This window comes from Astatotilapia calliptera, chromosome 23 (genome assembly GCF_900246225.1).
Source record: "Astatotilapia calliptera chromosome 23, fAstCal1.2, whole genome shotgun sequence".
NCBI classification, from domain to species: domain Eukaryota; kingdom Metazoa; phylum Chordata; class Actinopteri; order Cichliformes; family Cichlidae; genus Astatotilapia; species Astatotilapia calliptera.
In genome coordinates this window covers 14,891,500-14,905,456 of record NC_039323.1, presented here as the reverse complement: position 1 = coordinate 14,905,456, position 13,957 = coordinate 14,891,500, and the positions used below count along the sequence as shown (strand labels likewise).

General features: G+C 40.2%; 3 protein-coding genes across 3 annotated transcripts; 1 reads left to right on the top strand and 2 right to left on the bottom strand.

Moving 5' to 3' along the window:
• Positions 1–24: 24 nt before the first annotated feature.
• magoh (mago homolog, exon junction complex subunit) lies at positions 25–2,460 on the bottom strand. Its single transcript, XM_026159408.1, has 5 exons — positions 2,255–2,460; positions 1,868–1,926; positions 1,558–1,668; positions 321–403; positions 25–242 (listed from the first exon to the last, which is right to left on the bottom strand). Exons 1-5 carry the CDS (start codon positions 2,343–2,345, stop codon positions 143–145), a joined length of 444 nt encoding a protein of 147 aa, XP_026015193.1. The 5' UTR covers positions 2,346–2,460; the 3' UTR covers positions 25–142.
• A 670-nt stretch (positions 2,461–3,130) lies between these two features.
• Positions 3,131–5,480, top strand: aatf (apoptosis antagonizing transcription factor). The gene has a single exon (XM_026157627.1). It carries the CDS (start codon positions 3,213–3,215, stop codon positions 4,863–4,865), a length of 1,653 nt encoding a protein of 550 aa, XP_026013412.1. The 5' UTR covers positions 3,131–3,212; the 3' UTR covers positions 4,866–5,480.
• A 1,029-nt stretch (positions 5,481–6,509) lies between these two features.
• Positions 6,510–12,833, bottom strand: uck2a (uridine-cytidine kinase 2a). Its single transcript, XM_026157632.1, has 7 exons — positions 12,580–12,833; positions 10,697–10,856; positions 10,459–10,555; positions 9,796–9,938; positions 9,279–9,376; positions 9,125–9,173; positions 6,510–7,772 (listed from the first exon to the last, which is right to left on the bottom strand). The coding sequence occupies exons 1-7, from the start codon at positions 12,682–12,684 to the stop codon at positions 7,636–7,638; spliced, it is 789 nt and encodes a 262-aa protein (XP_026013417.1). The 5' UTR covers positions 12,685–12,833; the 3' UTR covers positions 6,510–7,635.
• Between the last annotated feature and the right edge of the window lie 1,124 nt (positions 12,834–13,957).

Sequence of the window (13,957 nt, the reverse complement as noted above, 5' to 3'; positions counted from 1 at the left end):
GATCATTTAAGACAACACATATTCTTTAACCAAATCACTCTTTATTTAAAATAAAAAATAGTTCCACCAAAAGCAAATGTACAAATGCGGTAGTACAACAGAAACATCAGCTAAAGTAATTAAAATGAGCAAAATCCAGATTTTAGATGGGCTTGATCTTGAAGTGTAGGCCGATCAGACTGAAAACAAGACATTTCAGATCTTGCACCAGGTAGTAGAACACACGAAGGCCCTCAGGGTCCCTAAAAACACATGTGTGCTTACATCAGTAACAAATACAATTTACTTTCCACTTCCCAACTCCTGAATATATTACTTACTTTGACTGATTGACGTCAATCAAGGAGCCAATTTTGGAAGTTGTGAATGAAATGTGCTCGTCCCCGATGACAATTTCGAGTTCCTGTAAAAGATGAGACAAAAACAGGCCTCAGAAAATTATCTTGGGAGAAAATCATCAGTGCAGAGTTGATGAAGGTGAAAATTTAGGTCACTTTCTTTCATAAGTAGAAAAGTTTAGGTCATTTTCAGAGTGCTCTCAACTTTATTCTTTCTCCACTATGATCTTATTGGTCACAGAAAAATCCATTTGGTTGACCTTCTGTCCGCACAGGTTTGAATTAAAGGATGAACTGCAGTTGACTGCTCACTTTTAAGTAAAGTAGCCAAAGACCTTATCAAACTGGGACATTTCTTCCACCTTCCGTCTTATTATCTGCATGCTCAATTTGCAAAGGGTTAGAAAAACTAAAACTAAGCGTATAACTATATTAGAAAATGATTCTTTCATAGAAGGAAATCACACTCAGAAGATAAGCCTGAACTTTCAAACAATAACTTGTTTTAAGCAGCCATTTATCCCAATGGATGATATGACCCTTGAGCAATCACTCCAGGTATGTAATAGGAAACAGAACAAAGATCTAGAGTATGAATGACTGACTAAATGTTTATCAGTTTTGCTATTAGAACTATAACATATTCCAGGATATTGAAGTTAAAAAAAAACTGCCAAATTTATTCACACCAATATTTTATGTAAATCATAAAATATTCAGATTGTGAAAGTATAACTTTGCATGGAGATATTAAACAGAGTGCAATTACAGTATCAGCAAAATCCAACTGATGCTGTAGGGTCATCAAGTCAGATTTTTCTTTTTTAAATCTTCCACAGATGGAAACGATAAGCCTCAGTATAACCATGAGGTCTAAGCGTACCCAACCCAAACCAGGAAGAAAATGGAATAAAAGAACAGAAACAGTCCACTTCTCAGCAGTTTTCACTACTGGATAAACTTAGTGTGGTTTGGGTGAAGGAGCTGCCTGGATACAGCATGCAAAAGGCAGGATTGAGAATCACCACTCTCAGCGAAGGTACCAGAATATTTTCACAACAGCACACAGACTGTACTTGCGATGTGGAATAGTTAAAGACCGCCTTGGACAGTTGCCTATTGCAATGTACCTCGAAAACTTTAAATCTGCATGGCATGAATGAAAATAGCTCAAACTGTAATAACTGGGAGGACACGGGGTAATAAAGAGGTCACAAACCTGTCTGCCAACTCTATCAGGAGGCGGCCACAGAGCATCATCTTCCTTGGTGATTTCACTGTCGTCAATGATCCTCTTCAGCTCCTCCATCACACTTTTGTGAACATATGCCTGGTTGGCACACCGGAAAACGCACAAGTCAGATTTAAATTTGTACATTTCGAGAAACAGCATTAATTTATAACCACATACATGTTGTTTGAGCATGATGACCGAAACTACTTCTCGAAAAATAACCAAACAACCAGCTCTTACTTTACAGATATCTCACCACCCCTTACACATACATTTAAAATCAATCATACGTTACCTCTTTCCTGATCATTACGTCATTCTTGTAGTTACTGTTGTTTGCATATCTCAGTTTACCTGCGGGGGAAAAAAGATTAACTTTAACGTGGGAAACTGTGTATCGTTTCGAACAAAACGCCCGAGTTTGTTATCAATCGCTACAGGCCGCATGGCGCGTACGCACTCACAGGATAAACTCAAAACATTACTGCTTATATTCTAAACCACACGCTATGGTAATAATTATCTTATTTATATAAAAACAAAGTTAGTAATCAGCATTACTCCTGCAGCTAAATCCAAACGGAGAATTTGGCTCTTTGACTCCGCTGCGGCCTAGCTAAACCGGTTAGCTTCGAACCACGGACAGCTAACGCGTCTGTATTGCCGCTCAAATTACACTTACCGTCAGGCCTGAACTCAAATTCTAGAAACTCGTGTCCAAACTTCCCCTTGTGTCCGACATAATATCTCAAATAAAAGTCGCTTGTTGACATCTTTATTCTACAGAAAGCGTTTTCTGCGCAAGTCCGATGAACAAAACTGAGCTAGCAAGAGCAGCCCAGAGCCTCGCCAACCGTATACGCATGCGCAGAGGATTATAGCTGAGGGGCTTTTTTGACCAAAGTTTTGTCTCAAAGGTCATATTCCCGCGATAATTCAGTCATTTTTTTACTTTAAGAATTTAGACTTAGGGTTTCTTTTTTTTAAAGTTTGTGTCAGTTTTTTAAGTTAACTAGCAACTTTTTTTCTTTTATGCCTTTAAAATATTCCTTATTTGCACATCGATTTATTTTTAGTTTGATGCATCTTTGATTGTTTGTTAGTTCAGAAGTATAAAATAAATATTATTTTTTATTCATTTAATCACCTATTTTTGGAATAAAACTCCGTTAATAAATACAATTTCTGGCTTCCTCTTGGGGTATGTATAAATCTATGACAAGACCCAAGAATGTGCTTTTTAAGACGCCAAACCATAATCCTCAACAACTTCTACAGATGTACAGTATGGAACAATTCATTACTGAAGCACAACATTGTTTATTAGACTCTTCTGGTCCTCTGTAAATCTTCTAAATGGCTTTGTTACATTACAAAAGAAAAAGAAACAGTTGAATAACTATATCAGTAATTAATTGTTAATTATTTCCAGTTTTGTTCATTTGTTTGCTTGATTTTACTTAAGCCATCAATTCTTGGTTGGTGTTTCTGCATTCATTTATCATCAGGTTCTTCCTGAAAGAACTCACGCAGGGCTGAACTTTGAAGCGTCTTTATACGTGTCGCATTTTTCTAACGTCATCAACCCGCTCTGGCGCACAGGAAGAGTCTGCACGTGTGGTGGTTGTAAACTTTGAGCCATGGCAGGCGCGTTTTCACAGGAGCTTGAGGATCTGTTGAATCCTTTGCCAAAATTCGTGGATCCGGAGGATGATGATGACGAGGCTACCAAAGCCAGAGTGGTGGACCGGTTCAATGAAGACGACAATGAGGATGAAGATGCGGCCGGCCTCAGCGCTCTGCGGAAGCGCAACACCTCCCTGCTTTCGGACACAGATAGACGGTATGTGGGAAAGCCAGTGTCCCGAAAGCAGCTGCTTAGAGAGACTGAGGAGGATGAACATGATGTTGAGGAGGAGGAGGAGGAAGAGGAAGAGGAAGAAGGTGACGAAGATGATTCAGTGGGGGATGAAGAGGCAGATGACGATGAAAATGCTTCAGAGGAGGAAGACGATGATGAGGAAGAGTTGTTGATGGGCAGTGATTCAGAACTCGATGTTAATCTAGCTTCAAAGAAGAAAGCAACTGACATCACCTTTCCTCAGAAAGTAGACTTCCATAAACTGACAGAAGGTATGGATGACCTGGGAATGAGCGAGGATGATGATGAAAGCCATGAGGAGTCTGAAGGCAGTGAAGAAGAGGAAGGCTCTGATGATGATGATGATGATGAGATGGAAAGCGAGCAAGAGGATGATGATGATGGAGTGGTGCGCACGTTTTCCCAGGACAAAGTAGATGAGGAGGTGGAGAAAGGAAAGGCGGTGAAGAACCAACTGGCCCTGTGGGACCAGCTGCTCGAGGGCCGGATAAAAATCCAGAAAGCTTTGGTGACTGCCAACCAGCTTCCTCAGCCACAGACTTTCCCAGAGTTCAAGAGGAGAGGTGGGGGGGAGTTCACAGCGGCGTTGAAGAACACTCACAAGGCTCTGAAGGCTCTTCAGAGGTCCCTGCTGGAGTTGCATGACCAACTTCTGCACCAGAACGCTGACACGAGATCCATCGACATGGGGGAAGACGAGGAGATAACCAGCGACGATGAAAAGGAGGGATCAGCGCAGCAGGCCAGAGCGCCCAAACGAAAACTGGAGATGGCAGAGTACCCGGACTTCATGGCCAAACGGTTTGCAGCTTTCCAGCCTTACTGCAATGCCACGCTGCAGAAGTGGCACGACAAAACAAGGCTGACGATGGGCAAGAGCACCAAAGGGTTTGGGGTGTTTGAGAGGAACATTCTCACCCAGGTGGAGCAGGTGCTGATGGACAAGGACAGGCTGTTGAAGCGGACCCAGACCCAGCGCTCAGAGTACCGGGTCCTGGGGAAGGTGGAAGCCCCTGCTCTCACATCTGAGAACATCCCCATGGAGGGAGGCGAGGTGTCGGAGCAACAGCTGAAATCCAACACGCATCTGAAAGATCTCAATGAGGACATATTTGATGACGACGATTTCTACCACCAGCTGCTGAGGGAGCTGATCGAGCGTAAGACGAGCGCAGCGGACCCCAACGATCAGGTGGCTATGGGCCGGCAGTGGCTGGCCATCCAGAAGCTGCGCAGCAAAATCAAGAAGAAAGTAGACACTAAAGCCAGCAAGGGGCGCAAAGTCCGGTTCCACATCCACAGCAAACTGGTCAATTTCATGGCGCCGATTGACCACAGCTCGATGAGCGACGAGGCCCGCAGCGAACTCTACCGAAGCCTGTTTGGTCAGAACACTTCTATGAGGGAGTGACATTAACATGCTGAGATTCCCAGGACTGAATGGCCACTCTCCTTTAGCAGGAACTCTTCAGACTGTCTTACATACTGAACTCAAAAGAACGTGCAGTTCTGTAGAAACGTCTTTCATACCAAAGTGCTTCTTTATTTAATCACAAGAGTGCTACTTTAAAAATTCACACTGTTTTTCCATCACATGTGAATGAAGTAAAGTGATTACTTGAACTCGTTGTATGACTTTAAGTAAATAACTGTGGCCAGTCCCATGCAGCCAGTTCACAGAATGTTCCTGCTCCAGTTTTGTTTGTCTTTTGTTCTTTGCTTTTATTTTTTGCTTTTCCAGTGAAAAAAAAATCCAGAAACCCTGCTTAGTGCATACTGTTGATTTGGGGCACAGCTGGGAATATGTGACACATTGCATATGTTGCAGGGCTACATTAGCCTGGACTGAGATCAAAAAGAAAATGAATTTTCATGTTTAACTATTAGGTAATAGTAAAATTAATTTTAGATACGTTATTACAAATACACATTTAAACCCTGACAGGAAAGCTTTCTCAATTGTTTGAATACATGGCAGCATTGAAAGCAGATATTGTGATTTGGAAAATGTAAAAAAAAAAAAAAACAACTTTGAGTCCTGTGATACACCGGACACCTCTCCATGTACCCCACGCTCTGCCCTATTACAGCCCTGATGAACTTCTGCCTTCTCATGATGCTAAATTGGATATGAAGTTAAGAAAAATGCATCGATGGTTTACACTAACAGAAAAAAAAAGCTGTTTTCTGTTAACTCACTGTTTTTAACCGTTTTCACATGGAAGTTATCGCCGTTACAGGATGAGCCTGGTGTCAAAATGCAGGTAAAAATTATGAGTTGTTTTAAGCAGTTAACCCTTTAAAGTTTACCAAAATAATCCTTTTCAATTTTGGTCCAGTGAATCAGAAAACAGAAATTTTAAGTATTGAAACTATGATGTATGACATGATATTGATGCTCTTGGTTGTAGGAAAAAGTATTGTGATTTGAGCTTTAGCTTAAATGTGTCTATCAGCCCTTAAAGTGCTGTGTTTATAAAGTTAAGACATGAGGGTTTTTATTTGCAAGTAAAATACATTTGTGATTTAAATTCAGATGTTTCGTTTGTTTTTAAGCTGAATCTTGTGAGAACTCAAACTGAGTTTTATTGTTTTATTTTATTGTCTACCTGCAGAAGTCTCAGTACATTTTTCACCAATTACAGCATCGGAAATTGTTAAACAAACGCAATCTACATGAATATCTGCTGACGTACACACAGCATGCCTCACTCAATTCAAGCCTACCACAACCACATGTCTGATTTAATGTGCAATGCTTCCAGTTGTCTGTTAAGCAGATTATGAATGGCTAATGTAGACAAAAGCAGTAACAAGGCTTTGATGTCACTGCAGGTCTGTACTTGCTAAAGTGTGCCTGTGTCATGCGTTTATATTGTAATGTTTGGCATTTTCTCCTTTGGGAGACAATCTTACACAAGGCAATTTCAATATCGAGCTTCAAAACAGTGCTGAGTCAGAATGGCATCCGCACAGTGCCGGCAGGTGCTGCTGGTGTAGGAGTTCCCTTTAGCATTATTATTTCTCTCATGATTAACAACACTTTAATGCTGGGTTGATCTGACACAAGCGAACATCATTTTATTGTGACACCTCTTCCATTTGGAGCACATGCTCGTGCCCCAGAGCACACCCACTGTTAATGCTGGCTGCACACCATTCGGTATGGAGTCAACCTACAGGACTCAGCTGTGAGGAAAACAATCCATTTAAGGTTCACATTTTACTTGCAAAAAAACTTTTAAGGGCTCTTTGGGGCATTTTATCACAACGCAGACATAAAATGCCATTCCATATCTTTGCTGCCTCTACAGCACTAAGCAGCGTGTGGCACTTCTCTCTCAATTTGTGACATCAAGAATAACACAACACAGAACGGTCTTCATTAAAGAAGCTTTTAAAGGTGAAAATAACAGTACCTGAGCAGTCAAACATACAGAAAAGAAACTGCATTAAACAACCTTAACAGAACACGCAGATCATATTAAATCGATCTCCTTTTAGAGTTCAGTCCATCTTCTTTTAATGAACACATCTTAACATGCATCTGACAGTTACAAGGAAAAATTATACTTTGTGGTAATTTCTTAAAATGATAAATTTTCCTGATTTCGTAATATTAAATGGGTAAATGCAAAATTAAACTCCATATTTAGTCCACAAAGACCATCTTTGGCGGTGATGTAGTACATCGGGTGTTTGAGGCATAAATTGGTTGTTTCAGCTGAGCTTTTTGTTTAATCATTTTTAAACAGATCTTGAAAAAGAAAAATGTTAGTTTGCACTGATACGGGGAATCAGCAGCATGTCACTTCACTTCATTTATTGGATCGTTAAAGGCTGTCGAGTGTGTGAATCTTTTTGCAGACAGTTTCTCCAGCTCCGTGCTGGATTAAAGGCAAGCAGCAGTTTGAAATGAAATTAAAAGTGAGTGCCTTTTTTCACTCCTCCCTCGATCAGTGTCATCCAGTACACAAGTTAAAGAGAAAATTTTAACTGAATACCTCTGCTGCGAACCAGCTCCACAAAGCCTCCTTTCATTTGAATAAGTCTAAGCAGAATCGCACCAAAAGGAGGCTTTTTGAATTCCCGGAAGTTATGCTGCCTTGTTGCAGTAGCCATGACGAAGAGCAGCACACTCAGGCAAACCATTCTCCTCTTCCCTGAAGGAGTGATGAGCTTCAGTGGGGCCGACTGCTCGACTCTATGTTCGGCTGCTTCTTCTCCGTCCCATAACCGCTGAACCACCCGTTCAGCCGTTTGGTCAAACCGCCGTTCAGAATGTCCTGGATGTGCTGAACGATGAGATTTATTGCAACTGCGTTGAAAGACAGATGTTACATGGTTACAGATGGTCTCAGTTTGTAACTCTGTTTTACTGAGAGATACAAACTCATCATCCAAAAAGAGTTAATACCCCCAAAACTTACAGCTCATCTTTAATCATCAAAGGTCTAAGCTATTTTACAGAATAAAACGGCACAAAATAATGAAAAAATATATGTAATTGTCTCTTTGTTTACCATAGCTACACTATTTCGCTTCTATGGCAGATATTATAAATTGTATATTTTAAAATATATATATTAAATGAATTGTACAGCCCATATTATATAGAAATCTTGGTCTGTTACTTCTTACAAAAACACATTATTTTTTTGTGACACTTGTAAGAATACATTTTAAAACTTAAGGTATGTTTGGGTTAATTACACTCACTGGCCACTTTATTAAGCACACCTGTCCAGTTGCTCGTTAACACAAATATCTACACAACAGCAACAGCACATTTAGACATAGAGACGAAGCAACATGCTGAAATATAATCAGGGGTCAGAATGGGGAAGGAAGGTGATTTATGTGACCGAGTGTGGAGTGGTTGTTCGTCCCAGACAGGCTGGTCCGAGTATTTCAGAAATTGCTGATCTACTGGGATTTTCCTAAGCAGCCATCTCTACGGTTTACAGAGAAAGGCAAAAATACTGATGGCACTGAGTGCCACGCGTGTGAGCAGGAAACTGAGGATACACCAAGCACAGGGCCACCAAAAATTGGACAATAGACGGAAAAACGCTGCCTGGAATAAAGTCACCACAGTAAGCCTGTTGTTCCATTCTTTGTATGTCAATGCTCCTGTTCCAAGTCAGACCTAAACAAATATTTCAAATATTATGTGTAGAAAATTAGACTACTGATCATCTGGAAAGAAGTCTCATGATCTAAAAATCACAATTATACCAAAGCCTGTAATGTTTTTATATGCATGTCTTTGCCACATCAACAAATGTTGTAGCAGATTTATGGCAAGAAACATTTTTACAATTAAAAAGCCACAGCGGCACATATACATATAAAACCTGACCAAGAAGCAATCAAGGGGAAATGGTCGGAGCAGGTGTGTCACGACAAAATCTTCAGAGAGCAGTGCAGTTTTCTTTTACAGCTTTCCTAAAACTAGACAAAGCTGTTTTGTCCTCACCTTGCTTCCTGAGTATGAAGACCACAATTCCCAGCAAGGAGATAAACACAGCTGCGTCCTTGCTGATAAACACTGTTGAGTCTCCAAAATTTGCTTCCACTAGATTTGTTTTTCTAAATAATCTGTAATGTAGTCTTTATGATGCACTTCCCAGGCAGACCCGCCCCCAGAACAACCAAAAAACTACTTACCAATGTTGTCAACTCCTCTCGGTATTATCACATCAGCATATTTCTTTGTCTAAACAAAGTCAAAAAAAAGAAAAAAGAAACAAGAGCAAACATTTTATCTTTGACTCCATGTTCAGGGACAATCTGCAAATGTGCTAACAGAATATGGACTCACCGGCAGACAAAACTCTTCAAAAGCAGGCTTGACAAAGGTGATGTATTGGGCTAGAACGCTTTCCAAATCCCGACCACGTTCACTGATGTCACGGAGCACTGAAGGAAAACGAGACAAGGGAGAAAACGTTTAAACTGCATAAAGTATTTTAACACTTTTGTATAATTTCTTCCTTTTTTCTATTAAAAAAGTGAAAAAAAAGAAAAGATAATGAGTTAATTACTGAGTTGATCTATTGGTAGGTTGTTTAGCTACCTATAAGCAGACCCACTGTGTTTTCCCAGCTTCTAGTTTGGAGGTTAAGCCAAGAACCTGCTATATGGTAGCAATTTTAACAGGAAAACAGAAAAGCTTGTTTCCTAAGATGCCAAACTAGCTTTAATTTTCAAGAGCCCTTCTTTGCAGCCCCCCTGCACCACGGGACCTCATTTTAAAAACAGCTAATTCAATGAACCGTTACGTTCATCCCCCCGCCCCGTGCTTATAAACATAACAGATTTGTCTCGCCATGCGTCACCTCTCCGTGACAGACGAGTGTCTGCATCCGTATCCACGAACAGCTTCATGTGGAAAAAGTCTCGAATCTCCTGAGAGTAGAACATCAAGATGCCCTCAAACAGCACCACGTCAGCAGGGTACAGTGTCATGGTCTCTTCTTTCCTGACATATATTAAAACAGAAAGAAGGTTAAACAGCATCCACTGCAGTGAAAAATGATAAGAATGGCGATTGGAGAGATTAAAAAGCTTGCGAGTTATTCTGAAAAAAGGTCTTGAATTCTATTAAAGCTGCAGCACCCCAAGAATGTACTGAACCAAGAAATTATGTCTTGTTGCAAATGAATTTTTTTTTCTTTATTTTAATTAACTTTAACAAAAATGAAATCTCAAATTTAAAACAATTTAAAAAAAATATAAATAAATAATTAACTTTTCATGTACTGTTTCACATTTGAACACTTTTACTACAAAGCGCACTCAGATTTTCCCACCTTCCAGGCAGTTATGGGCTTCCATTCATTTCACTATGATATGAAAATCAATTTGCCCACCACAGTAGATATAATGCATGTCTTATGTATTATGATGCTTCCATTGATGCTGCATCAGAGATCTCTTTGTGTAAGCTGAAACCTGCTGAAACCCCTTTTAATGTTGTGCCTGTATGAACAGTTAGTCACCTGGAATGGGAAACAAAGTCATAAACAGGAATGTGGACCGTTTTCCCCTCCTTGATGTCCCACAGGGTCGCGATTATGAGGTCATTGTCAAATGCATCTATAGAGAAGGAAAGAGCACAAGGTAGTTAAAACCAAAAGTCACATTTGGCATGAATGAACATGAATGCTTACGTTTCAATGCTCGAGCCCCCTCTGGCCCAGTGACTCAGCATGACTCACAAATGCAGAGGCGATGTACCTGGGTGGTCAAAGTTGAACTGGCCCTTGAGCGCCTTAGCCTTCTGTTCCGGGGTCAGGGCCCTGTAGAAGCAGTCCTGGCTGAGGATGGCCACTTGCCGCTGGTGGTGGTCGATCTCGTTCTGGCCCAGCAGCTCCATGATCTTACTGCACACCGACGACTGAACACAAACAAAGAATCAGAAACAAGTGATCCTCGTTACACGATTTAACACGGCCTGATATTTTTGCACTGAAACCAACATTTACTTACACTTGACGTCCTAATCATGTAAAAACACAGCATAGTCCATTACTGGAAATCATTGACGCCATTTCAGACACATAACAAATAACTGCAGTTTACTCCCTGTTCAGATAACATGTCTGGGAGAACAGGTGGTTCTGTGAGCAGTTACTCCTGTGGGAAAATAGAGGCATAACACCAGGAAGTTGAAGCCACAAACAACTGACTGTTGAACCACAACCACCTTCACCTAAGAAGTCAGCATACCGTCACCCATATGAATAATGTCAAGAGATATGCCAGTCTTGGATTCATGGAAATACAAGGCTAAATTAGTTAGCCAAACAAATCCCAACTAATTAAATGTAGGTCAAAAACTATGCTTGTATGATGAAAATGCAAAACATGTTGCTAATACAGAGAAGTGCTCCAAAACAGGGCCTCATAGCACCAATCTTCAAATACATGTTGAAGATTAAATAAAAAGGACAAATGTACTTTATTTTATTTGAATACAATTTTCCCAACTTCAGAAGCTTGTTTTATGTTCTTATATGATAGTTTTTGTGCTTCGGTGAATGACTTTTTATATCCTGAATAACTGTTAAAACTTTTACGTATCATTTCAGGTTATTTCATGGATCTGCGCCTCGTTTCTTGTTAGATGTATTGATTTATGTAAACTTGAGCCAATCAAAATATGGGACATTTTCTCAGATTTAGTATAAAAATGCTGTGCAATCCTGTCATAAACTGGAGCCCTGGTTCACCCTAGAGACTGTGTTTATTGTGATTATCCACTTTGCAACAAAATGTGACCATAGTGCAGCATATTCTGATCATCCAAGACAGAATACTGGAAACTACTGGGAACCTATAACATGCTGCACAATACAGAATGCCAAAGCACATATTTAGTCTGTCGTGGCACCAAAGGCGTCTATATTGTCAGTGTCAAGCAGGTCAGTGAAATGAGATAAAGTTAACATCAAGCGACTTTGAAACAGCGGATACATTGTGTGACATCAGAAAATCATTTAGAAAGCGCAATAAAAAGAATAACATCAAAGCTGCAGCCTCCAATAGTGAGAATCATGCATCCATCTGCTGCAGACAGCACAGTGCGTTAACAGTCAGTTTTTTCAGCTTTCTTTGTCTGCAAATGCATTTTACACTCCTCGCAGCCAGCGCAGCCAGCGCAGCTGATGCTAATTATGACAAACCTCACTCCTCCTTTTCCTCTTTTCCATGATCTTCGCCACTCTTTACATCCCCTCTGATTTAAAAAAAAAAGCATGAAAAACAAAATACGGGAGTCCTTCACGGAAGTTTGAAATCTGAACATCAATCTGGTTTCAATGGGGGGGAAATGACAGTAGTGTTGACAGTGCACGTTTTCTGATTTGACATGCAGTACTGCGGCCTGCGTAACTTTCACTACTGATCAACACAACAACCAGGCCGAGTGACTAAGTAATGATTTTAAACTAAACTTCTTTTTTCCGAGGAAGAATACGTTTAATTTCTTAGTCCTGCCCTCTTCATCCCAAACGCATAATCTAACACAACAGATATTTTAAAAAAAAAAATCAGACGCCTCCAAGAAATAATCCAAAGGAAAAAAAGAAGAAGAAAGGGTTTATAATATAAAAGCCAACCTTCCCGCTGGCTGTCCCTCCGGCCACACCGATGAGGAATGGCTGCCGAATATTTGAGTCATTTTCGGCTTGGTCACCTGGCTTTGTCTCGCTGTCTCCTGCCATGTTTCATCTGCAGCGCGCACCGTACCTCTACGCCGGGGGAGTGCGCGCTCCTCCCATTTGATGATGGTGTAGGCGACGGTGAAGTTGGTGGTGATGATGACGTTCAAGGGCAACAAATCGAAGATGAGGATGGTGATGATGAAATCGCTGACAGGTAGTAGCGGGTTCCTTTTTTTCTCTTTTCTTTTATAAATTTTACTTGTGCAGCAATTTAACATTATTAAAAACACGGACTGTTTTTCTTTGAGTTAAACAGATGTCAGTAAGCTGACTAGTACTCTAAGCCTTGAACACGTGGATTAATCAGCACAAAAAAAAATCCACAATCATTTTGATGAAACGTAAACTGTTTAAAGTGTAGAGTGGTGTATGGTGGTTAGTTCTCTCGTCTCACATCAGAAGTTCCTGTGTTTTCCTTCAAACGATCCATCTTCTTCCCATGAAGAAGCATCCTTCCACACTTTAAAATAGGGATGTTAGACATAAGGCCCTGGGGCCAGAATTGGCCTAGCAAAGGCTCAAATCTGGCCCACTGGATGGATGTCTTTAGAAAATGTGAAGGAAGTAATTAATTTTTGGACATTTGAATGAATGCTAATAAGTTTTGCAGCTTTTCCTACTGATAAGGAACTGCCCCTTGGTAATAGATAAAGAATTAAATAACAGAAAGGTTCAACTTTCACCATTGACTATAGAAACATATGTTTTTACACTGGATCTGCAAAAAAGGGGCATTTTCTGTGAATTAACAGAGACCTTCTTTTTTATCTGATGAGCTACCAGGATTGTTTTTCTGTAATTTCATACTTTTATTTCTAGCAAGTTAAGCCAAAATAGTCTTTCTTCCATTAATGAGAGCAGCATTTCTTTAGCATGCGGAAAAACTAAGTTGCACTGTTGCAATTACTCTTCTTTTTCTCATATTAAGATAGTTCTTGTTTAGTATTAAGATATTAAATGTTTATTTAAACTTATTTTCACTGACAGAAAGGGGAGTTTCACTGGTCTGGCCCTCTTAAGATCAAAGTGAGCTTGTGACCCGTTATAACAATGAGTTGAAATTCCTGCTTTAAAACCATGCACGTTGGCTAGATTAATTAGTGATTCGAAACTGACTGTAGGTGAGAATGTGAGTGATTGTTTCTCTTTTTGTGTTTGTCCTGTGATTGATTGGCAAGCTTACCAGGGTGAAGAAAATGGATGGATGAACAGTTTTGGGTAGTGTGATATTAGCAAACACGATTCAGATGCAAAAAAATGAACAAGTTGGCTA

Excerpts from the sequence above, each read along its gene's own strand:
- uck2a (XM_026157632.1), bottom strand. The coding sequence starts at position 12,684 with ATGGCAGGAGACAGCGAGACAAAGCCAGGTGACCAAGCCGAAAATGAC. Across the intron at positions 10,556-10,696 it reads GTTCAACTTTGACCACCCAG|ATGCATTTGACAATGACCTC; the intron begins GTACATCGCCTC and ends CCTTCTCTATAG. Across the intron at positions 7,773-9,124 it reads GAGAGGAGTTGACAACATTG|TTGCAATAAATCTCATCGTT; the intron begins GTAAGTAGTTTT and ends CTTTCAACGCAG.
- aatf (XM_026157627.1), top strand. The coding sequence starts at position 3,213 with ATGGCAGGCGCGTTTTCACAGGAGCTTGAGGATCTGTTGAATCCTTTG.
- magoh (XM_026159408.1), bottom strand. The coding sequence starts at position 2,345 with ATGTCAACAAGCGACTTTTATTTGAGATATTATGTCGGACACAAGGGG. Across the intron at positions 404-1,557 it reads CTGATAGAGTTGGCAGACAG|GAACTCGAAATTGTCATCGG; the intron begins GTTTGTGACCTC and ends CATCTTTTACAG. Across the intron at positions 243-320 it reads ATTGACGTCAATCAGTCAAA|GGACCCTGAGGGCCTTCGTG; the intron begins GTAAGTAATATA and ends ATGTGTTTTTAG.